This window comes from Aptenodytes patagonicus, chromosome 1, assembly GCF_965638725.1.
Source record: "Aptenodytes patagonicus chromosome 1, bAptPat1.pri.cur, whole genome shotgun sequence".
Classification (NCBI taxonomy): domain Eukaryota; kingdom Metazoa; phylum Chordata; class Aves; order Sphenisciformes; family Spheniscidae; genus Aptenodytes; species Aptenodytes patagonicus.
In genome coordinates, this window is record NC_134949.1 from 113,053,454 (window position 1) to 113,077,458 (window position 24,005).

At 38.0% G+C, this 24,005-nt stretch overlaps 1 protein-coding gene across 14 annotated transcripts in view; it reads right to left on the bottom strand.

The window, feature by feature from the left end:
* The window catches only part of ROBO2 (roundabout guidance receptor 2), a 484,548-nt gene that overhangs the window by 111,293 nt on the left and 349,250 nt on the right, over nt 1-24,005 (bottom strand). For 9 of the 14 annotated variants that reach the window (XM_076352008.1, XM_076351953.1, XM_076351981.1 and 6 more), the window contains exons 6-7: nt 13,763-13,890; nt 10,384-10,395 (exon numbers count right to left, since the gene is read on the bottom strand). In XM_076352008.1, the coding sequence (XP_076208123.1) occupies nt 10,384-10,395; nt 13,763-13,890 (140 nt within the window). The remainder of the gene's footprint in view (nt 1-10,383; nt 10,396-13,762; nt 13,891-24,005) is intronic. The other 5 variants (XM_076352017.1, XM_076351963.1, XM_076352000.1 and 2 more) reach the window with 1 other exon arrangement.

The window sequence follows — 24,005 nt, forward strand, 5'->3', positions numbered from 1 at the left end:
CTTGTGAGGCTGAGCAGGATGATATGGAAATCAGATGGTTGAACATGAATAGAAAGCATAGGCCATGTACGAGGGGGCTTTGAGATGAGGGGATGGGGGGACCCTAAGGTTAATCACATCATGTTCAGAACTGTTTTTACAGCACAGAAGAATATTCTGCTGCAAGAATTAAAATGGAGATAGAAAAGCATGAGCAGCAGTGAGCATTAGTTATGTTGTTCAAAATGGGAAGAATGTATTCTATTGCACTTTTTCTAGATGTCATTTCACGCATGACTGAATGATCTTTTATTCTATTAATAAATGTGTATGAAGGTAGCCTCTGCTCAAGTGTTAAAGAGCTTTAGGGAAAAAAAAAAAGAAGAAACAAATACTGCAAATTATTTCAAAGGGATTTCTAACTCTTCTCCAATCTTAATAGTTAGCAGAATCTCTAATCTGATGGGATGGATTGCATTCATTTCTTTCCCAGTACTGAATACTAAAGGTTACGCTGAGTCACCAGGAGCTGATAAAGCTGCTGATGTAAAGAAGCTTGACTGAGACAGTGAGTTCATCCCTCCTAGGTGAACTCTGGTCACCTGATAAGAAACGTGGCAGAAGACTCAGAAGGGGAGGGGAAAATTATCACAGGAAAATGTGACTTTATAGCAAAAAGTACACTGATCCCATATCAAGTACTAGCAACATTTTCTTCCAGTGACACAGTTTTCTAAGCTGATCTTGTGATTTGTGGTTCACATTGAATTCAATGATCCTAAGGGAATTTTATTATCGTGACTTGCTCACAGCACCTCCCTCAGCCCACATGCCCTGGGGTGCATACATTATATTGCTGTGATTTTAATTAAAAGTAGATATTGTAGCAAGTTTTAGTCCAGTATTGTTAGCGCAAGCAGAAATGGAATTGTAACCACAGCAACTAATATCAGTGGGATTTTTGTTGTCGTTGTTTGGTTTTTTTCTAAACATCCTCAATTACCTAAGGCCGCCACTATGAGACCAAACTCATTTTACATAATCCAAACAATTTTCAGATAATGAAAACTTTAGTAATCTTTTAATTACATGTACTTAGATAAAATGTCCTCATATACCATGGCATATGACGCTTTATTCAAAGCTCATTGAAGTTGGTAGAAATTCTCCTATTGGCTTATGTGGTCTTCAGATCAGACCCATTGAAAAAATAATATATTACAGGAAAAGAGTGACAGTGACAAATATTAAAGGGCTTAAATTACAGATCTGACAACCTTTAATTGCAACTTATTTCAGTTGATAGTGAACGGTAGATGAAATTCATCATGAAGATTACTTAGGCAAGCTAAAGTGATAAAGATGAGTGCTTCATTTTAAACTGGAATTGTTTATTATCCATAAACATATTTCTGTGACTGGTTCAAAGGGGGCAAGGGGAAAGATGCTGACTTGTAAATGTTCTAAGCAAAACTCAGATAATGCTCACTGATAGGGGAAAAAGCTTTGAGGAAGAAGCAGAAACACACTCGCTGGTAAAGCACCAAGATCCTTTAAGACTCAGCTCTGCTTGCAGCAGGGAAGAGACAGCAGACCAACCTAATATTCCCATCTACAGTCTTTTTCAGCACTGTACATTTGCAGCAATAAATTAATTTCATAATAATCCTTTGAACAATCAAAGTTACACCTGGTACAATACTCAGTAGCTCTGCCTGGAAGTAAGAGAGTCAGTTAGGGTGATAAGATAATAGCACCTTCCCCAAATCGTCTTCTGACTTCTGGAACCCCATCAACATCACAATCGCCTTTTGCAAAGCCCTCAAAGACTTGAAACTGGATATCTCAATGCTCATCTCAAACCCTTACTACAGTGACAATATTCTTGTGGCCACTTCAGCTGATCTTTGATATGTCTTGATACTTTAAGAGATCAAACTCAGTTCCAGTCTTACCAAACACAGATCAAGACTTGCCTCTAAGATGTTTACACAGAGGATAGCAGAAGCCCCCAGAGCTCCAGCTGAAGTATTACGTATTTTGAAAAGGGAGGTAACCCTTGACATCCTTTATGGAGTAGGACTACTTATTTGTAGGATTGCTTTGCTAGTTCCAGATACTGGCTTAGACAACAGTTGAAGGCAGTATAGGAAATCTTGAAATAAAATAATGATGCCCCATCTTTGTGTGTCGTTGGTTAAATTTGTCTAGGAGGTCTGGTAGATACTGGACTTCTGGATACTTTTGTGATACAAATGTAAAAGAAAACTGTAAGACCCTATTTATATACCTTGCTGTAGCAACGTTTGCCCTTCGCACGGCATGAGCTGCCAAAAAGTGCAGATATGAAAGTCTAGGAGTTTTGAAAGATGGTTTGCAAGGCTACTATTGCTGATGGAGTAAATAGAGGAAAACAGAAAATATTTCCAGTCTCAAACACCAGGAACCTGGGCTGAGTCAGCAGTTCTTTCCTCAGAAGTTCAGATCTTCTTAATGGGTACCGAAAGTGATGTGTGGTTCTTAATAACACAAAGTTATTAGTGCACTATTAGCTATGACTAATGACAAATCAAGGGTGTAGCCTCTGACACAGGAGCCATTACAGAAGCCTGAGAGGATGACAGCTTAGGCCTATTACTAATTCAGATATTTCTTATCAGGGATAACCTAATGGAAGTCTAGGATGGTCATTTTCTTTAAAGTGAAAAGACTTCTCAATCTCACAGTGTGCTCCAGTGATTAAGTGTGTTCACAGAGCGGGAAGGAAGTAACTTTTTAGCATGCTAGTTACGATTGAGTTGCCTGGGAAATGAGTTTCCTGTTTTTCTCTCCCATAAGTATCATGTCAGCATAGGAATCTATAACTATTCCCTAGTCCGTATGAGTGCAGTTGGACTTTGAAACAAGTGCATAGATCTCATTTTGTGGACATTTTGTTTTTTCTTTAACTGTGTTCTCTTCCTTGTTCATTTGGAGTGTTCTCTTTCTTCCATGATTTCTTCTTCAGATGGATGGTTCTGTCAATAAAAACAAGGAATGGGTACGTTGTGGGGATAACAAGTGATTCATGAAGCCCCTCACTAGATCTGTGATATTATTTTAAAATTACGCAGGTGGAGGTGGTGAAGCAGGTACTTGGTTTGGATTCTTCTGAAAAGCAGCTTCCTATAACCTAGGGGAATATTTATAATCCATAGCTTGGATACCATCTTTAACACTGACACTGCTTCAAAATTAATTCTCGTATGTCCTGCACCAATAGATCAAATACACAAAATTAGAAGCACAGGGGGCAAGCGGGGAGAACTTTTAGCAGGTTGAATGAAAGGAAGCACTGGGGGAGAGGAATCAGGCTACAATGGGACAGAGGTAGAAAGGAGGGGGAAGTGAGGTCTCAGCAAGATTATTACCAAGACCAGTTCTGGTATAAGTGTCCTTCACGCTGCTCCTGTCTCATGGAAAGTGAGAAATTCCATTTGTTTTGTATCGTTTTGTTTGCTGTTTTCATATGAGCCATGTAGAAACACAACAGTGTGAAAAGATCACACTTCAATCATTTGAGAATGCTAAACCTTCTTTCATACCTGGACTAATTGTTCTAATCTTCAATTTAAATTCAGGTTCTGAATTTCACATATAACAACATTTTTATCTTTCAGTTGTTCTGAAACACTGAAGCACATAATCTCTGAAAGCGTGGAAGCATTTTTTTTTTCTTTCTTTTCTATAGGTTTAGGTGAAAGAAGTCTGGAGAATCAATAAATAAAAACCACTAACTGTCCTATATATTTTGACACATAAAATCTCTCTTTTATCCCTGGATGACCTAAAAGAAAGAAGTGGGATAAATCTGCATGGTGGAAAAAAGAGATGTGAGATAAACAATAACGAAAAAGCAGGTTTGGTTTATATTCAAAGTTTCCCTGCCAATTTCAACTAACATAACTGCCAAATCTGCATTTATCATTTTTATAACAAAAGTTGAAGCACAAAAAAAAAATTACTACCAAGGATTTGTTCTTCCTTCTTACCTAGGACTAATGACAATAAAACAAAACTATGAGAATAATTATAAAAAAATCCAACTCTGTCTCCTACATAGCAGAAAAGAAAGGCATCTACTTTCTGCCCCGCTCCCCCTCTCCCTTCCCCCCATTTCCAGTGCTCTGAGTTCATCAGCAGCATCTTTCCTGACCCCCTCCTCCTCTTTGTTTTACAGTACATTTAAACATTCAGTTTAAATATCTGGTCTGAATTTCTTCTCAACATTAGACTGTAGCCTGCTGTCCTTTAATCATACATCTCTATTTTACTATGTCTTGTCCAATCATGTCTTTTAAGCGGCCCCTGCACCTTACAGATGCTCCTGGAAAATCCCTTCTAGAAAGTCCTTCACTTAGTTTTGATACCTATAAAGAGAGGTAGCACTGATTCTGTCTGCCCAATAACTTTACTCAGGTCTTTCTCTACTCTAGACAATGCTTTTTAATTATTTTTTTTTTCCTCAGGTGTCTGAGATTCAGGATACACCTTTTGCTCAGATCAGGTAGAAAAGATGTGCTTTCCTAAAATCTTAACACTTTAGCCCGCTTGCTAATGGAAACTGTACCATTAGGGGATGGCTGGTGCTACTATACCTTCTGTGAGTTTAGCAAACAAAACAAGTTATGCCAACAAAAAGACATGTAATCTGCCATGATTCCTTTTGTCATGGGAGGTTTTGCTGGTAATGTGTTTAAAAAAGAAAAGCACACCCCTTGCTGATATAGTAAGATTTCATCAAAATAATGAGTGTAATCTGGTTATCTCCTTCAAAAACGCATGAATGCACATGCTGAAGAGAAGAGCTAAGGAGATGATGAGAAGAGTAAAGAGCCTAGATAGGCTAACAGGCTACATCTATAGTGAGAAAGATGACAAGTTCCTGGTTTGTTTACCCTTGAGAATAAAAAAGGCTGAGAGGAGATATTTTGCTCAATTTGGGCCACTGTAAATTGAAGAGAGGAAAAGGAGTGAGGAATAAAAAAGACTATTTATGCTGATTGACAATGCTAGCATTCAAGGAATGGGGCATACAGTCGTTTTACTGTTGAATAATACTGAGATCATATCCAAACTGTAACACGGCTAGCAGCAATTGAGCAAAGAAGGTAAAGGGAAAAGTGAATGGATTAATGTATTGATTTCCACGCTCCTCTTGAAGGAAAAGTAAGCAATTTCTCCTTTTAGAAAAAGGAAGGGAAAAATTTGGGGGGAGCAACACATCAAAAGACTTTTTCATACACTAATCTTCAAAGACTTATGGAGAGACTCAGAATCCACTGAAGTAAGAAAACAATTCCCACCGATTTAGGCATGCTTCGGGAAAGTTAAAAAAAGATTTACACATTAAACTTCTTAAAACTTTCCCAAGCTAGAGTTCAGCAATTAAAAAAAAAAAAAAAAAGGAGGCCCTTGATCACTTCCTGCACTTGCTGTAACTGGGTTTCCTCTAAGAGAAACGGTATGAGTACTGGCACATACTTGGTACCATAGTGGAATCAGCCAGGACGTCACAGTATGACTTGCTAAAACTTCAAGTACATACACTGCCGTCTATCATTGAAGAAGAATCCTCTACCAGATCTTCTATGTTTCTGTTCTGATCACTGCCTGGCACACCCAAAAAGACTTGGAGCATCTGGAAATGAAGCCGAGTTTTGTGGACCAGCACTTAAATGCTTGGTGGTTAATGTGCTCAATGTCCATTTGCAGAGCCATTCTGGCCCATATATTGCAAACGTCGTATTTCTATGATATCTGAAGTCATTACGGGATTCAAGTGTAAGTTCAGCTAGTGGAGTTTTGCCAAAGTAGAAATACTAAGGACTTTAGGATTTTTAGACTGGTCTTTAAAAGGCTAAGAAATGTCAGAACAAATCAGCTCCATAGTTTAATTTCTTACTGGTATACAAATAAATCTGAATTTCATTCTATGGCAACCTTTTCTCTTTAATTTCAAGAATTCGTTTATTTTTAAACAAGAATGATGCGTTATTCTTTCACCTAAGGAAGAAACAAATCCCAAAAGCCTAATGTCCACTGGTGTCCTTACTCTCTTCTGAAAATTTCTATAGGTGGTAGCAGCAGGCAGACGGGCAACATACCACACTTTGATACAGATTTGAGATTTCTGCCACTGAAAGATGGCACCATAGTGCCAAGCATGATCTCATCTTTTCTGTCACACACCAGTCACCATTACTGATACTGTATAAATCCTCAGTGTCTCAAATGAAGGTGATATTTTCATGAATATACTAAAAATAAAAGCATTCATCCTATATAGACTTTCCCTACAAGAGTCAGAACGGAGAAGAATAACGAGAGATCTTTCTCACTTACCAATCTGAACCATCTGAACAATACAATTTCAAGCCGCAACACCTAATACAACTTCGCTTAAAATACAGCCCTTTCTATTTTACGTTTCATGCTGCACCACTCTTAATAGACCATAAGTCTGGCATAAGTCATGCCAGGCTGATTTATGACATGAAAACTTCCCAGAGCAGGGTGAAATGCATCATATAGTCACATTGCACTTAAATGTAAGTAGACTGCATTTAATTTATCTGAAATTTGGAAAATTCATGGCAGGTGTCTTATCTGTTTCTCTTTTCTCCAACATGGTAGGGAAGTGAAGTTTTTGTAACTTGGTTGGTCTCCCCTTACTTCCTTAGTTAATTCCAAATACTTTATTTCTATCCAGGTGGCAAAAGTATCTAGCTATTTGCTGCACGTCACTTCTTTCTGGGAAGATGAGTCATAGCATATGACAATAAATTAAGTAAACTTGACTTACTGTAAGGCAACTGAAATGCAAAGAACTGTATTTTCACTTGGACGTAGTTGAAATTAATTTGAAAACTGAGTACTCTGTCATCTGAATGACTTTTTGGATGATTAGTAAAAAGGTAACAAACAGCAGACAGATCTTCATAGACCTTCCATTTGAACTTTAGGTCCTCCGTCTCAAAGCAGTATAGCAAATGCTTTTGAAAAGAGGGTCAGTGTTACTTTCGGTGGGACTATATGAAACTTTTGGGCTCCTCCCAACTTTTGTGCTTCTTTTAATGGCTATTCTCCTGCTCAACTGCCATAAGAAATACAGCAGAATGAGGAAGTGAGAAAATACTAACTTGCTTATCGGGAAAATCCATCTAATGAGTGAAATAACAACAGAAATGGTCTAAATAGGGATAAATATCTTGTTTCGTAAACCTATCTGTCATAAATCCTGTCGGAAATCTTTTCAAAAGGTTATAAATAAGAGAACATCTATTTTAGAAATGGCCAACACATTTATTCCCAGCAGCAAATCCAAACATGATGAGTAATCTGGCATAGAGCTTTTAAATTCACCAGCTGCCATCCACCTCGGGCAGTACCATACCTCATTTTGTCTATGTAGTATATACCATATGTTAATAACCTAACACGGTCATTGGTAATCCCACTCCTGAATTTTCCACTCAAGCTGAAATTTAAATAAAAATATCACAACTAACAGAATATAAATATTTGGAACAGGCAAAAACTGAATAGAAAATGAAAATGATTCCATTTGCAACAAGAACTGCAATCCTGGAACATTAAAAAAACCATTCCTGTATTCTTCAGTGACAAGGCATTGAAAGAAAATGGTTTGGTCTTGTTTAAAACACAATAAAGTCAAAACATGTCTGCTTTGAATTGGAGGTAGTGATGAAAGGTAGAGGTACATAGATAATTCTCAGGTGTCACGAAAGAATATAAACTTTTAAACTGCTCCCCTGCAGTTTAACGTATACATAAATATATAAATATACTTCTGTTAAAATGTCATCCTCCTAGAGAGCTGGGAGCTTAATAACATTAAGTAGTGTTTGCTTTAGCTTCCTTTCTGTAAGGAGAGGCATTTTTGCTCTGTATTCCAGTTAACTTCCTAAACAAAAAAAGGCTACAAGATTTGACTCACCGTTCTTGTCAAATGACAGTTTTAACAGAAGATCATTTGGGCTTCTTGGTGGGGAACTGGTGGTGGAGAGGGAAATTACTTTGTTTTACTTTACTGGGCTTTAAATTTTCAACAAACAGGATATGTAGCCACCTGCTTTGCCTACTCTTGACTGAAAGAGAGATATGAACTGTAGAAATGAGTTTCATTTCAGGTTCTTAAGCAAAAAACAATAAAGGCATACACTGTCATAAGGACAGCCATTGCCTTTTCTACAGGTACAGGATCAGATAAAAGTGATCTAAAGAAAGTGATCTGCTTATATACAGCAATCACTACATACGCACTTGTATGGGAGTTCTATATGTTAAATATCTTTGGGGTTGGACTTCTTTACTTAACAATCTTTTCACAATTCACAAAGATAATCACTAAATTAAATAATTTGATAAAGACCATATGACCATATAATAATTATTTCAAAGTCAACCATTCTAATTTATGTTTCCTAAATAAACCATACAAAAGAGCGATTTTCTTTATACCAGATGTTCACTTGTAACAAAATAAAATAGCGTAGGCAGGGAACATGACAAATTGACCACAGCATGGTCACACAAGGGGATCATATACCTGGACACAAAGTAACTTCAGACCAAGAGCTTGCATATAAGCTTTGGAGATGGAATTGTGGATGACTCAATGGCCTGAAAAGTCTTAAAAAAGAACCAGTGGCCTGCAGTGAGACACCACGAACACTGCTGAAACCTATCATTTTCTTGTGAATCTCTAGTCATTTATTTTATGTGGCTTTCACAGAGCCTGAAACAGTCTCTACTTTGTGATTTTTTTTCTTGCCTTTCTTTTAAGAGTGAGCAAAGTGAGAAGAATATCTAGAAGTAAAATACTTTTAATCTTGCGGCATTTTCTCAGTGAATGAAGGAGATTTCTTTATTAGCCATAACCCCCTCCAACATGAGAGATTTACATTAGAAGCAAACTGAATTCATACTACATTTTCTAAGCAAAGGAAAATTTTCTTATGAGTTTACTCTAGTTTTACACTGTTACGACTGCTGGGAATTAATTTCTTGAGAACTAGCGTAATGCCAAAGTAATACAGTAGTGATTGGGGTTTAAAGCTTGCTATCAAAATCCCAAATGGAGAACAGTGAATTTCCATTCTAGACAGGGAATTCTCCCAGTATGGATAAACCATGCCATGACTGTGGAGGTACTTGGCTTGGCTCTGCATATGCTAATTCAAGCAAGCCAATAAGCATGGGATCACCTTAGTTCTGGAAACAGAGGCCTAACCTGGATTTTTTCTTTAAATTATTCCAACCTCTCTTCCTCCAACTCATAACAGTGAAGAGCTGAGACAAGTTCAAACTCACAAACTTTAGTCAAATGCATATCTTATATAAGTTTTGACTACATAAAGACAGACCAAACCCCTCAGCAATCTCCGTAAACACCAGTACATACTTTTCACACTAATCCAAAAAATCAGAGTAACCATATTATTATTCTAAAAGATACATCTAAACACAAACCAGAAAAATCAGAGGAGCAGTGCAACTGGTTAAATTATTTAGAAAAATCCATATAGGCACAGAGTAAACATCCGTGAATGAAAATTAAATAATATGTTCAGGATATTTCTGAACACCAAAAGTGAATTTCAGCTACTGACAGTTGCAATTTTTCCATTATGCTCAGTTAGATTTTTATAAATTTTCAGAATTAATTTCAAAGATATAGGAAGGAATCAAATTTTCAGTGTGGGAATTCAAAATCCAGAGGTGGTCTTCCTCTGGACTTGTTATTCAAAACAGTCTGCATCCTATACAGCGCATTCCAAAATGCACTCCAAGATGACCCAAGGGCAAAAAATCAATGACGAACTTTCTTAACAAGCACGGAAATCTACTCCATCCCCTCTTCAATTTCAGTACTACTTAATTTCAAAACTCTTTGAAAGATACAAGAAAGACGGGACATGCAAAGCCTGTGCTTTTACTGCTATGCAATAAAAGCATAATGAGCTGATCGTTTAGGGCCTGATAGAAGCTCACCGAAGTCAATACCATCCTTTCTGTTGATTTCAATGGCTTTTATACCAGGCCCTTAAATAGACTGTTAAAAAACAACTGAATGAGTGATTTTGGCTCAGTATCACCACACCCACCCCGTTTCGCTGATTGGTATTTGCTGGCGATTTGGCAAATGCGTTTATACATGACACAGCAGAAAACACAAAGTTCAGAAATAGCACTTTGTCAGTCAAAATCACTTGCCTGGTGTTAGACAGTTAAAACTATTAAGCACTGGCTGCTAATTTCAGCCACTTAAATGCTGTTGCAAATGAAAGATGAAGCATTGCATGAAGCCATGCTAAAATGGATAGAAGGATGGTTACTTACCAACGGGGCGAGCTGTTGACATTACAATGGTGTAGTGAGAACATAAAAAAGAAATTAAAAAAAGAAAAGAATATCTGTCAGAATGCATGACGTGTAATGTTACCTTCTACTATGGATACTACCATGATTGCTAACCCCTCAAATGACAGCCTAAGTAAAATGTTTACTGTTGTTACTGTTTAATTACGTGCCACTATTATCACATTTACTTGAGCATAGCATCTGCACAAGCTGACTGGAACCACTCTCTGAGAAACATTTTTATTATCTTCGCATGCCATCACCAAGTATCATTGTTAATGCCTGATAAAAGAAAAAATGCATTGCATTAGCACAAACTTTTAGATCCCGATGAACACATCAATTGAAGCCGCAGAGTGCCAAATGTCATGCCAGTCGATGCAAGGCATTTGCTTTCTGAGTCAAATACCAATTGAATTTTAAGCATGGCCAGTCAGTACAGCAGTAAGGGCTACAGAAAGCCCAGGACAGTTTTTCTCATTCAGTAACGGGCATGAAAGCTTACAGCACACTGCTTTTCTCTCACCGACAGTGCTGATGAAAATATAACAAATAGGCTGAAATGGCCACAGGGATTTCAACCCAGAACCTCCCAAATTACTGCTCAGATAACTTCTACTTCCTAACAAAATTGCTGCTGAGCGATCCACAGGTTAATACTGTTTCAGGTTGGTATCAAGATTGAAAGCTGCTGCTGCAACAGGTGATTTCTTGACTATAGCAACAGCCCTTCATTATACTTGTGCTGGGGAAGAGGGCTGTCAGTCCCTCCGTTAATAAAATAGAGACATCCCCTTTCAGAAGAGCTGAAAAGTTGGACATAAAATTGACTCCAGGTTGCATCTGGGTAGGCCAAACTTCCCTTATTTTAGCAGTAGAAGTAGTTACACATTTCTGAGCAACAGCACAAAGTTTTTCCTTTTTTTTTTTTTTTTTTTTTTTTTTTTTTTTTTTTTTTTTTTTTTTTTTTTTTTTTTTTTAAGAAGTTAACCAGCTCTGTATGCTTATGTGCAGGCTAGGGTCAAATGTAAGATATGCAGATCCAGAGGTGCCACAGCATGCAAGGACCTTCTTAGTTCTCAGCCTTTCTGTGGCCTTATCCTTACTTTGGCATACCCACTTCATTTAACTATTTCAAGCCTGCTGCCCTTTCTCACCCATCATCTATTTGAAGACTTTCTGTCTTCTAGTATTACGGACGTATTCCTTCTTCTGCAGAGAGATAAGGAATAAGAGTAATGTGCACCTTTCTAAGAGAGGGCATGAAGGCTGAGCCACAGAATTCAAATTCTGCTATTGTTTGTGACAGTGTAACGCAAACTCCCTGACTGCATCCTCGTCCCCTGCTTTGAGAAGATGGAGCCATGAATGAGGGAGCGCAGGATAATGCTGTTGTAGTTACAGCTGGAAACCTGGCAACATGACACCTGCAAGGACCAAGGCACCCTCAAAGTAAATTCTGAAGTGCTATGTGTTTTTGCTCCTCTATATGATGAGTGGTTATGGTAAAAGCAGTTTCAGACAAAACTGGCAAAAGTTTAAGAATTCAGAATTAAGGCTTCCTTTAATTGAAAGGACCATTGTTCACGGTCCCTTTAAAGTTAACAGGCTTTTGCCCAGTCCTTTGCTTTCAGAAAATTCAGAGTAATAACCTTCTCCATTGAATTTCTTGGCTTTTCTCATTTTCTGTCATATCCTGAACATTTAATATGCTTATAATATTGTGGCTTCCTTTGTGTTGGATAAACACTATGAATTTGACTATAAATGACAAACCCGGGGGGAAAAATACCCAAGATAATGAAAACCTGCTTTTACTGGAGGAAAATCGATTAAATTATATATTTCCTTGGGTTTTTTTTCACCTTAATTTCATCAGGTTCAAGCTTCAGTGATTTCAAAGGACTTTTTGCTTGGTTCTAGCTATTGTTTATATCACAAGTCTGGGTAGCAAATCTAAAAGGCTTGCTCCAGTAATGTATACACAATTCTAGGAGTGTTTAAAGGCTATCGAATTGGTTGCCAGATTTATTGGATACCATGATTCTGCCTGTGACAAAGGAACAGAATGAGAGTATTTCTGGGAGTTCGCTGTAGTGACTATTTTTCTCGCATTACAAAATGGAAGAACAGTCTCTTACACAAGCATGTAGCAGGTAAACCTATTTCTTCAGCTTAAAATGGGAAGAGCTGCATTATCACTTATTGTCTAAAGCAAACACTGAGGTAATATTTCAGCAGATGGATTATCACAATACTCTCTTTTCTTTGTTATATACTAACATCTCCCCCCCTACAAAGTCACTCAGTGCTTTTTTTTCCCTTTGAATTCAGCAAATTAAACTGAACTGTGTCCATGCATTAAATGGATGGAAATGGAAGCTGGCCTCTTGGGTCAGTTGACCCCAGTTCTAATAAAGCAATCCACTGAGACTTTGAACATTTGATTTAATGTGTATGAAAAGAGAAGAACAGATAAAGCTAAAAATGTTTTTATTAACCTTTCACAGCTCTACTGAAAACCATCAGCATGCACCACTAAACTGTGAAATAGTGTCTGCATGATATCCATTGTGCCAAATTGCTGCTTATCTTTTGGACTGAAGTAATAACTATTATATTCTATTTACTCATATGGAAATATTAGCCTAAAAACTTTTTCTCTCCCCATAATCTTCAGCATGTCTATATCTACTGTCACAAAAGACATTTTGGCAACTCATTATTCTACCAGTCTTAAAACCTCCTTACCACATCAAACAGCAGCACATAAACACTGAGTGGATACTAGAGACCAAGAATATTTTAGGAGAGAATATGTTAGTCTTTACTTTGTAATACTTACAAAATTTAATTAGGATTTTCTTTTTCCTTTGGCTGGGGTTTATCTTTCAGATAAAGAGTAATGGTAGAGAGTTTAATTATAGCAGAGCTAATCGCATAATAATGCTATCTGTATTATGTTTGGCATTAATAAACAGAGTTACTTACTATACTCCTTATACTTATTAGAGAAAGGAACGTGAAGAATAGCCTAAACTGATGGCTCATATATTAAAGCCTATGCCCACGGTTACGTAGTGCTTTCTTATGCATATATATACATGTGTTCTTCAATAAAAAAACACTGGAACAACTCTTTAACTGCAGGGAGATCCTATCCCATTGAAGTAAATTAAAACTTTGCCTGAGATATCAACAGGACCAGGGTTTCACCTCTGTTGTACATCAGTGCCAGCACCCGCAATTGCAAAGGGTATGTGAAACCCAAACAATGCCAGGTAAGGATGTGGCCCATTTTGTCGGAAAACAATTTATCCATATAGGACACAGGCCCTCCCTCCGTGGGAACACTCACCTCGCACAGTGAGGGTAGCAGAGGCTTCCACTTTTCCAACTCGATTCTCAGCAATGCATGTGTAGGTTCCTTCATCTGTGCTCATGGCCTTCTTAATGCGTAAAGTGTAGTCGTCTTTGATGTCATACCTGCGTTACAGAAAAAGAATGAAAACTCTTTCTGTAGACAACAGAAATGAACGAAACTCTCACCTGGAATATGCCGGTCTGAATCTATCCTGCAGCCAACTTTGGAAGATAAATTATTATCTAGCATTGGATAATTCCACCAAGCGTTAATCTTCATGACATTTTTATTGCACTCTGCATTAGTTAGAAACTTTACATAAAATCAGTATTGCTATGTTCACTCAGTATTAGGGCTTTATTAATAATATCATTCACTTTGTCCTTGATCTAGAGCAATAAGATAATATTAAGCTATCAGACATCAGTTATCAATAAATGACAGCTCAGGTTTATCATGCCTTTAACTATGTGAGCTACACATTTTACCTTTTGCTGATTTTGAAATTTCCCTTTATATATAGTTTTTCTCTACAGCAGAAACCCCTTAGGGAAACTGTGAGCATGTTGGTAGGATCTGACACTACACGATTACAAACAGTAAAAAATGTATTTAAGCTCTGGAAGGTGACATTTATTGAAGAGGCACATTAAAGGAGATTTATCAATTTCACAGAAATACCACAAAATGATTCATTAAGGGTGGACAATAACATTTTCTCTTTCTTAACAGAAATTAGGAATAATTCAGTTACGCTTTGTCCATTTCCTTGTTTCTACTGTTGTAATAATTCTAAAACTATGAGGATGTATAAAACTTGAAATAATACAAAGTACTTCAGCATGCAGCGAACATTCATTCTCAAGGCATTTAGAGTGCTCACACCTAGAAAAATATTTTCAGTTAAATTGTTATTATCCTGCAGAAGTCATGCTTAACAAACTCTTTTAGGCTCTGATCCAAAGCTCATTAAAGTCAACGGGAGACTTTATCTTGTATGAAATTTCTTTGGCTCCCAAATCAGGAAAACCCTTGTTTTCAGCATGGATATTTTACTCTTGAAATACTCTCTCATAAAATTATTTTCAACAACATTTCTTCTAGACATAATAAGCCCATGATACCTTAATTAAGTCACCTTGAATCTAGAGTTAGCTTCAGATTCTCATGTATCAAATAGTGAAATAGGAACACAAAACTAAAGAAAGATCGAGGCTTCAGGAGATGTCAGTACTCTTTCTCACTGCATACACAGTCATGACATAACTTCAGAACAACTAATTTACCTTCTCTTTGTTATACAGTAAAGAGCTTGTAGACTTGTTCAGCAAACATATTGAAATCATATGGAAGAGCACCCTTAAATGTTTTGATGAATAAGAATGTAATGCAACTAGTTACAGGAATGTTGTGAGGCTCTGAGTATTTTTAAATGCTTTGGGAACCTGAAACGTTAATTTACGTGTTCAGAATATACATTGCTATCGGTTCCTTTAGTATAGGTTTGTAGAGAGAGCACTGTGTGCTAACAGACTTTAAAGCATCTTAACTCAAAGGATCCTATATATTGAAACATTTAAAGTTCTGTTATGTCTAATTAAAGCTCACAACATCAATTAGAGCATTACTAGCAATTCCAAGAATAAAGAGAAGTCAAGACATCTTTTCACACTTACTGCAATACAACACAGCTTCATTCTATATTCAGAAAGTCCATTTTAATCATTAGCAAAAAATAAATTAAAAGAGACCAAATTGAGGCTAACCATTCTGTCAGAGATAAATATAAACACATATAATACCTCTTCTGTTAGGAGTTACACTTAATTATATGCATATGCAGTACCTCAGGTTTAACTAATGAATAAGAGATATGCCAAGGGGAAGAATAAGTAGATGCCATGGCAAACTTCAGAAACTTTTAGTGACAACTTTTTACTAACATAGTATCATTTGGGGGGGGGGGGCGGGGGGGGAGTTATGACGCTAGAGAACTTAATATACAGTTTCTGGAGCAGTACAGACCCATTGCAGCTACATTCAACAGCCATATGCAGTTGAGGCACATTTCTTCTCGACCGCTCACAAATTATGTCATTTCGCATGCTGTGCTGCACTAGTCAACGGCAAATAGAAATCACTGTTTTCGTAAGAGAGAAAAGGCAAATTGTCTCCTTAAAAATCTCGAAATACGACAACAGTATCCCACAACATTGGAGCGGTTATTTGTCTTTGGCGACCACAGAGTTGCAGACAAGAGAAAACGCTTATTTTCTTGACATGAGGCCAGCCCTAGGGGACTAAAAATATAAAGTTGTATTCAGCTCCTGTAAGATGAGAAAACTGAGATGAGCTGTAATAGAAATATGAGTTGGATATAAGAATCATAGTTATAAAGCTGGGCAACAATTAACCATTGATTTAATCGCCTTTCTTTTTTTTCCCCACAGACAAATAACTTCCCTGTGGTTCACTCACCGCTGCCGAGATAAAAACAGACAGGCAGCAGGTCTGCATCTGACTGAGTGGCTGCTTGAACTGGGATGCAGGCAGCCTGGGACAGGGCCCTCCAGTCTGCTGTGAGCTGCAGCTGACTCGCTCTTCTTCATCTCACCGATGTGCTGGTGCCGGCATGCCAGCCAGCTGCCTTGGAGGCTTCGGCAGTCTTTATGCTTGCACCTGCCAATCATGCAAATTGTCAAAGGCTGCTGGGGGAATGAGCCAGCTGCATGGCATGCCAGGACGCAGAGCGAGGGTACAGCCATCATCTCCCACTTGGGTCGTGAAATGGAGGGTGGCGTAAACATGTCACTATCATGGCCCAGCTATCAATTACATCAAGGAGAGGTCCAGGTCTCCCTGGCTGCTTCTCCAACAAGGCCATACTGGGTTTTTGGACCACCCTGACAGAACGTGCCATCTAGCAATTAGATTCATACATAGATGGACCCATGGGACATTATAACCATCTGCTGTCTTGAAGTATTGATACGCTGCCCCTCAGTCATCTGTTCCACCCACATTGTCCCCAGAAGTCACCACAGTTCAGTGAAGAGCTTTGACAGATGAAGCAGGCAGGAAGGAGAAAGGACGAAAGCTGGCTTTTAGCCTGATCCACCGCAGCACAAGGAGCTTGTGTGAGAAAGGGACCGTGAAGTAACAAGGAGCGAAGCCTGAATATGTTTTCAGTTTTTCAAGCATCCACTTGCACAGTCTTGAACAGTGTCTTCTCTCTTCTCAGTCCCAGAGCCTCATATTCCCACAGCAAGATGTTTCCACCTGAAATTCTGGAGAAGTTCACTCTCATCTGGATTAGTGCTACTGAACACTTGGGAATCAGGATCAGGGCCTCTCTGACTGCTAATGCCAATCACAGGCAGAGGTTACCGGATTGGTGATGGAAAGGCAGAAAACCAGAGCATACTGGCTAAGTTGGTCCTTAACGTTGCCAGTGCACTAAGAAGGCAATGCCTTCAAAATACGTGCAGTGTCAAGAAACACCTTCTGACACAGCCAAAATATTGCTGACTCCTAGCCAACTAATGCCAACATTCAGCTAAAAATGTAGGGCGTCAGACATCAGTTTCACATGTTTATGGCCATCTAATTGATTTTAAGTACTTCTCTCTGTTAAACATTTGGAGGTGCTTAACCTTTCAGTTCAGCTTAGACTTCAGCCATCGGGCTGAGCTGGGAGAGGTCTCTTAAACAGCTAGTCAGCCTGTGCCTAGATACAAACCAGCCACTTTTGGGCACCCCGTTACATAATTTCTGTTCTACAAGTAATAGAGCAGGTCTGCCTTTAATTAACCGAGAAGGAAGGGGGGGCAGGGGACTGGAAGGGAAGAAAGAGAAACAACAAGCAGATGAGAAAACACTGCTGGTGAGGAAATTCTAATAGAAATTGGGTGATTTTGAGTGAAATCTGGCAGTCTCTGGCACATATGAATGCATTCATTGTTGCTAGTTTTGATTAATGACAGTTGTACAATAGTGTGCTGACAGTCACTGCCATACAGACACATTTTTTTTTTTTTATATGAAACACTGCTGAAAATGCAACCCAATCAGATTTGGCCCCTGAACAACATGTGCTATCATCACTGTACCGTGAATTGAGATTGATTGGTAACCAGCTGTGACAAAGTGGGAAAAAGAGCCTTGTCTTTTTCAAGAAAAGAAGAAAAATAAAAAACTGAATTGTGTCAAAACCATTACCATCTGCTCAACCAAATAACAAATAAAACAAAACACATTAACTGTTTTTAAGTATCACAAATTAATGTACTGAGGTTGGATTCATGCACTGGCTTAAGCATCTAAGAATAATCTTGAATTCAACTGTTTTTGTCACAGTTATCATTTTTTTCCCCACATTCAAATGTGTATCTCTCCATACTCAGCCACCAATCTTCCATGGCTATCAAATAAAAAAAAGAGAGAGAGAATTTTCTCAAGTTACGAGAGATTTAGCAATATGCTTCTTTCCATTTGATATACATATTACTGAGTGCTTCACAGAACCCCTAGTTTTCCAGATTTTCAAAAAAGTGCATGCAGCTATGCATAAAAAAGTATGCACCTCTTTGTCTTTTGCGTGCACAGGTAGTGAAACTGTGTTTGCAGCTGGAGTCATTGCATTTCTAGACATCCAAGTGGGTCTAACTGGTAACGCAAGGATGCACTTGCTTCAGCTGTGTATTTTGAAGTTGTGAGAATGCATTACTGAATTCAACAAATCCAACTCAGAAAGACATATTTCTTGCTAAAGGGAGTTTGCAAGAGAAAAAGTTACATCTTAACTGTTGTGAACTGATGCTACTGACCTTAAAAATTTTACATCAATTTATACCAGGCACCTATTTTCTTCTAAAACATTACTGTAAATAAAAAAAAAAAAAATAGAATCTTTCTATGTAGGATTTGTAGGCTTTCCTTTTTTTTTAGAGATGGCACAAAAATTACTTTGCTCTATTTTCTTTTGCCTGTTTGCCAGGCTATTTTGCAAAACACACACAAAGCTTCAAGATTACTCACAACATCAATGATTAGGAAGCCCAAATAGAGAGATGCTACTGGCCAAAACCAGAGTAAACAGGAGGTAGTTAAGGAGGCTTAAGCTTCTGTCTCCACTTCTCTTTTGTGGTGCTGGCACTTCAGCTCCCAGCATAGTGCCACAGCTTTTCACTGGCTCCTAGACTATCTGTGCCAGATGGAGGGAGCCAGAGAGAAGCTGCAGCGAGATAGGAAGCATGAGCTCATTACCTGCTTCAGCCTTGTGTGATCCAGAAACAGAACGGAGAGCCTCCATTCCCACCAGTGATGCAGCCACCCCTACTGCCAGCTCCCTTACAAGAAATGGATTTTTTTTTCACTTCCATCCCATGCATTGATAAGTGGAGGAAGAAAGAAGCACAAACCTATATGAGTGACAGCTTTCTGAGGGAAAGATAAAGGAGTCTCTGATTTTTCTTTCCCTAGCAAAACCTGCATCAGCGACAGAGAACATGAATTATACATTTGTGTGCACTGGTCTCAGATTACTCTGTTGCACCCCTGAAATCACGGCTGTTTGTTGCTGGGTGGCTCTAAGACACTGCTTACAGCTATGATAAATTGAGCTACCAGGCAGCTATCCCCAAGGTGCCGACAGGACGGCTGCCCCTCGCATCTACATGTCCAGATTCCCATTTATTCTTTGGCTACGCCATTCATGCCAGATAAAGGTATAAGGCAACGTGACATTACCTTGAATTTCTTAGTGCAAGGCATATATGCAAGCGGTCATATAAAATGGTTCACTGGCCTTATTCTAACAAACCAGAAAAAGAGCTAAGTAGTACAGGTTACTATTCATTACTTTGATTTTCTTCAAATATACTGACTGCAGGTTCTGCTTTAGTCCAAAATCTTTTACAGGTTGTTATCAGCAGATTATTTGTAATTTCTTATGGTGGACACTCTCAATTGCAATAATATAAAACACAAACCCACACGGCACTGTGCCTTAAACCAAGGCCTTCAATAAAATGGCCTAAATCTCATAAAAGATGTATCTAACCATTACAGTCATTGGATCAACATTGTAAAACCATACCTATGTCCAAGGAAGCGATGTTTTCCAACTTCTCTGGAACCATTACACTATGCAGTACTACTCTTACACACAAACATACTTATGTGAATGCACATAACTAGTGCCTTACAAAATCAGTAGCCATGTGCTCAGAAGAGACCCAAGAAAGAAAAATGAGACTGCTTTTTTATTCCCATTGAAATAATTTGGAAACACATAGAAGTTAAGAACAAAACTTATGTTTGGGAATCAGTGACTCAGTAAACTCTATCTAAACTGATGCAGGCTCCATCTTTTACCTCTACATCTCTGTTTGCACAGAGAAGTACTCATAGGGAATTACCACACGATAATTACCCAAAATGGGCTTCTGATTTGATTTTGGTTCCAGACAGAGCTCCACATTTCGAAAACTGGAACATCAGTGGAAGTATGAGCTAAGAGACCATGTAATGACTTGGCATGGAGACCTATCCTCCTGTCACCAGAAGTAGTCCTTTCCCTCACAGATGAGACACATTTGTCAGGCACTTGGAGAGATCTGTATTATTAATGCCTATGTCATAAATTCATCCGTCAGAAAAGCACCCTTGATTCTTAGACTTATCTGCCCAGCACATGCCACTGAAATTAATTTTAAGGGAAAGCAAAATACTGTTTTTGACCATTTCTGTTTTTAAAAAATTAAAATGATACTGCAAGGACTGGAGCACAGTAAGAAGATCTGAGCCCAGACTGGTATCTTGCACTTACTAAATATGGCTTGATGCATTTTTTTTTTAATATGAGCACACAAATTATGAGTAGTTTGAAATAAACAGAATTTGTGTTGGCTTGTCTATTATTATTTGCCTTAAGCACGACGAATGATTACGATAAACTTGTCAGAGAACTAACTGAAATATTTTCTAATCTGTATTTTGAATCAGTAACCAACCTTGAAGTGGTAATTAAAGATGAAGTCATGTTAATGTTTTAATGAAAGTGCCTTCAATATTGCAGTTGAGCCAGAAGTCATATTATTAAAAAGTACATTTTGCTAATGTTAAGTAATTCTCAACATAGGACTTACCAATAGGAACTGGAAAGTAGTTCTTAGGGTTAAAACTTTAACTTTGCAGTATTTTCAGACAGTTTTTGTTTATTTGTTTTTTAACTGAGACGACAACTTTTGTATCCCATGCAGGGATGGAATGTGTTAAAGCAGAAGAAATCCCTGCAGGCCAGCCATTCCAGTAGCATCAACGACACTGTGGTCAGAGCTCTTGAATCTTACTCCCACTTGAAGGTAACTACCAGCTTCCCCCTCCTTGCTTTCCTGAGGGTTTCACAGAAAAACTGCATGGTTAACTATCTTTACTTTTTAATTCTATAATTGTAATAGTCAATAAACTGATAATAGTGAGCTTAAACTGTTTGATATCCTTATACTTTTCAAGAAAGCAGGCTAACTCAATATTCTGAAACTTATAAATACAATGTAAAAACTATGTGATTACTAAGCTTTTACTTAGTATACTCTGCTTTTCTGATAGTAAAGATTCAAGCACTAGAATGGGTATTTTGAGCGAAATTCTACATTAAGTTTGCTTAGATTTCCTTCCTGCAAGACCATTTATTTACCGCAGTCTTCTGTGAGTGGAAAATTCAAAGAAATCAATGTTTGAGGCTACTACCACTGGCATTAAATTTTGTTTCAGATCTCTGTTAATGACTTCATTAATTCTCTGAAATTTAACAATTTTAGGTTGTTAAATAAGAGAGAATAAAAAATAAACAATTCTCTGGTGACGATCCTATTTCAAGTGCACTGCCAGTGATCACTTCATAGATCACCAATGGTTCACATAGCATAAAGAGAAAACATGTAGGCAGGACTGTTAGTTGACACAATTCCTTTATGGTTGCTGTCTGTGGCGTTGTAAAGCTATTTTCCCAACCTTGACCCTTATGTAAGCAACTGGAGACTGTTTTCATGCATCCGCAAACAGACTGCCTGAAACAATAGCTCTTCTTCAGCTCTGTGGTGAGAACTGACACTTAACATGAAGCCAATTTAAATGTCAGTGTTATTAACCGTTTCTCTGCTGATCAGTCTAGCAGAGCCACACGTCTACCACTTTTGCTCACAGCATTTAATATTTCATACAAATTGAATGGCAGATAACTACTGGGTTAGACTATAGACCTCTGCGGTAACTGTGGGACGATGTGTTTACAGGACATTTTTCAATGCCATGCCTTGAGGGATTTTAAATGTCAAAAAATACTCTAATTTACACTTTCACTTGGCCATGTGTTCCTCAGAGAACTGTAAGGAATATTTTTCCACTTACAGAACAGGAAGGGATCACTGACAGGCAAAATATCAATCAAGAGAAGAGGGATTCTCAACCAAAAGAACCAAGAGGAGGGGGTACCCCATCAGCACTGGGGGACATCATCCTGATGCTATATACACAAAAATAAACCAACCCCTGCCTCCCTTTTACCCCTCATCCCCTCTCTTATCTCTAAATTAAATCTCTGGCTTTACAGGAGAAGTTTCCTCCAACAATGCAACATAACAGCTAAAAAGATGCTTACATTGCACTCTGCTGAAATCTGCCTGTGTTCAGTTAGGCTACACGGACTCTCCGCAAGTTGCACTGCAGCTTGCCCTGTGCCAGCCATGTGCTGCCTTAAACCCAAGATAACAACATCCTCTGCAAACCACCTCTACTGCCTCCAGATGTAAGTAAGAATACAAATAGCATATTAAACCTCTTTCTTTCACTGTCTCCTTTTGACAAGCTATTAAGAACATCCAATCTTCTCCCCTATGCTCCTCATAAAGGGACTTAATCTCTCCTTGATGCTTTAGCTTAGGAGACAAAAGATGGGCATGCAAATCATACTGGATCTAACCAGAGGTGATGAATAGTACACGTGATACAGCTAATATGAAAAACATCCTTTTTCCCCGACCCTTTATTTAAAACTGTTAATTGTAATTAATTGCAACAGAAATTTGCTGATGTAACCAAAGATTATATCCATTACACTACTAAAACACACTCTTTGCTCTAATTAATATTCAATACACATTAGACTGCATTTTGTTACAATCTGCACAGAGAGTAACTCGACCAAAGCACACAGCGCTGTAGTGTTATTAACTCATATTTCATTGAAAGGTCATTCTCCCCTTGGTCGTATCTAGAGGAGGCTGTAGTTAAATACCTCACTATCCCATCCACAGAATATAAATAGAATTATGTAGCACCGTGTTTATTCTTAAAAATTACTGTCTCTGTGGCTTACAGGGCCTTATCCTGTGATCATGGAGAAATACAAATGCAGAACATCTCTGGCTATCGGGCCCTTTCTGGATCTCCTCTTAAAAAATCCAATTTTTCTGAGTTTATTGGGATAAGGTTTGCTGCTAGTTGCATTTAAATCCATTTCAAAGATTTGCACCTGGAAAACAGTGAAAACGCAGATATCTCAGAAGTGTGACAGACAGTATTTCTGCTCAGGCTATGTGTACGCAATTACTTTTCAGGCACAGAGAGGCCAGTTTTTAGAACATAGCAAGACTAACATCTACACAGACTTTTGTTGTTGGAGCTAAGATACATCTTAGAATAAGTTAAGTCCAAACTCTCAACTGCAGTTATGGTTAAACCTCAGTGTCTGTCACTTAGAGCAGTTAATCAAAATAAATATAAAATCTGTGGTTCTCAGCAAATAATGACAATCCCTTAATGTGTTTAAATATATGGGTAATTTTCAACAACAGAAAAGAATGCATTCTCCCAAATAATTTTTATTGAATATTCCTAATCTTTAGTAAATAAGAAAGCTTACTGTGCTGTTTATGGTTTTCATTGCTGTGTGTCACTGCTCTGTTTCATTTAATAACCTACAATCTCTTAACACTTAGCAATATATTTTGTGTAAACTACACACCATTGTCATTCTGAAGCATCACTCTTGGTTTTTCTGCCTACACTCCCATTGCGTGGGTGGCACGTAAAACAAATACCTCTTCCTGCTGGTGCAGTTGCCACTTTTCATCTCTAGTACAATATTCATCTAATCAGACAGTGTCTGTAAATGCAACTTACAAAAGCAGGTTGTAATTTCATTAAAGATGTATTTACTGAGCTAAACCAGCTG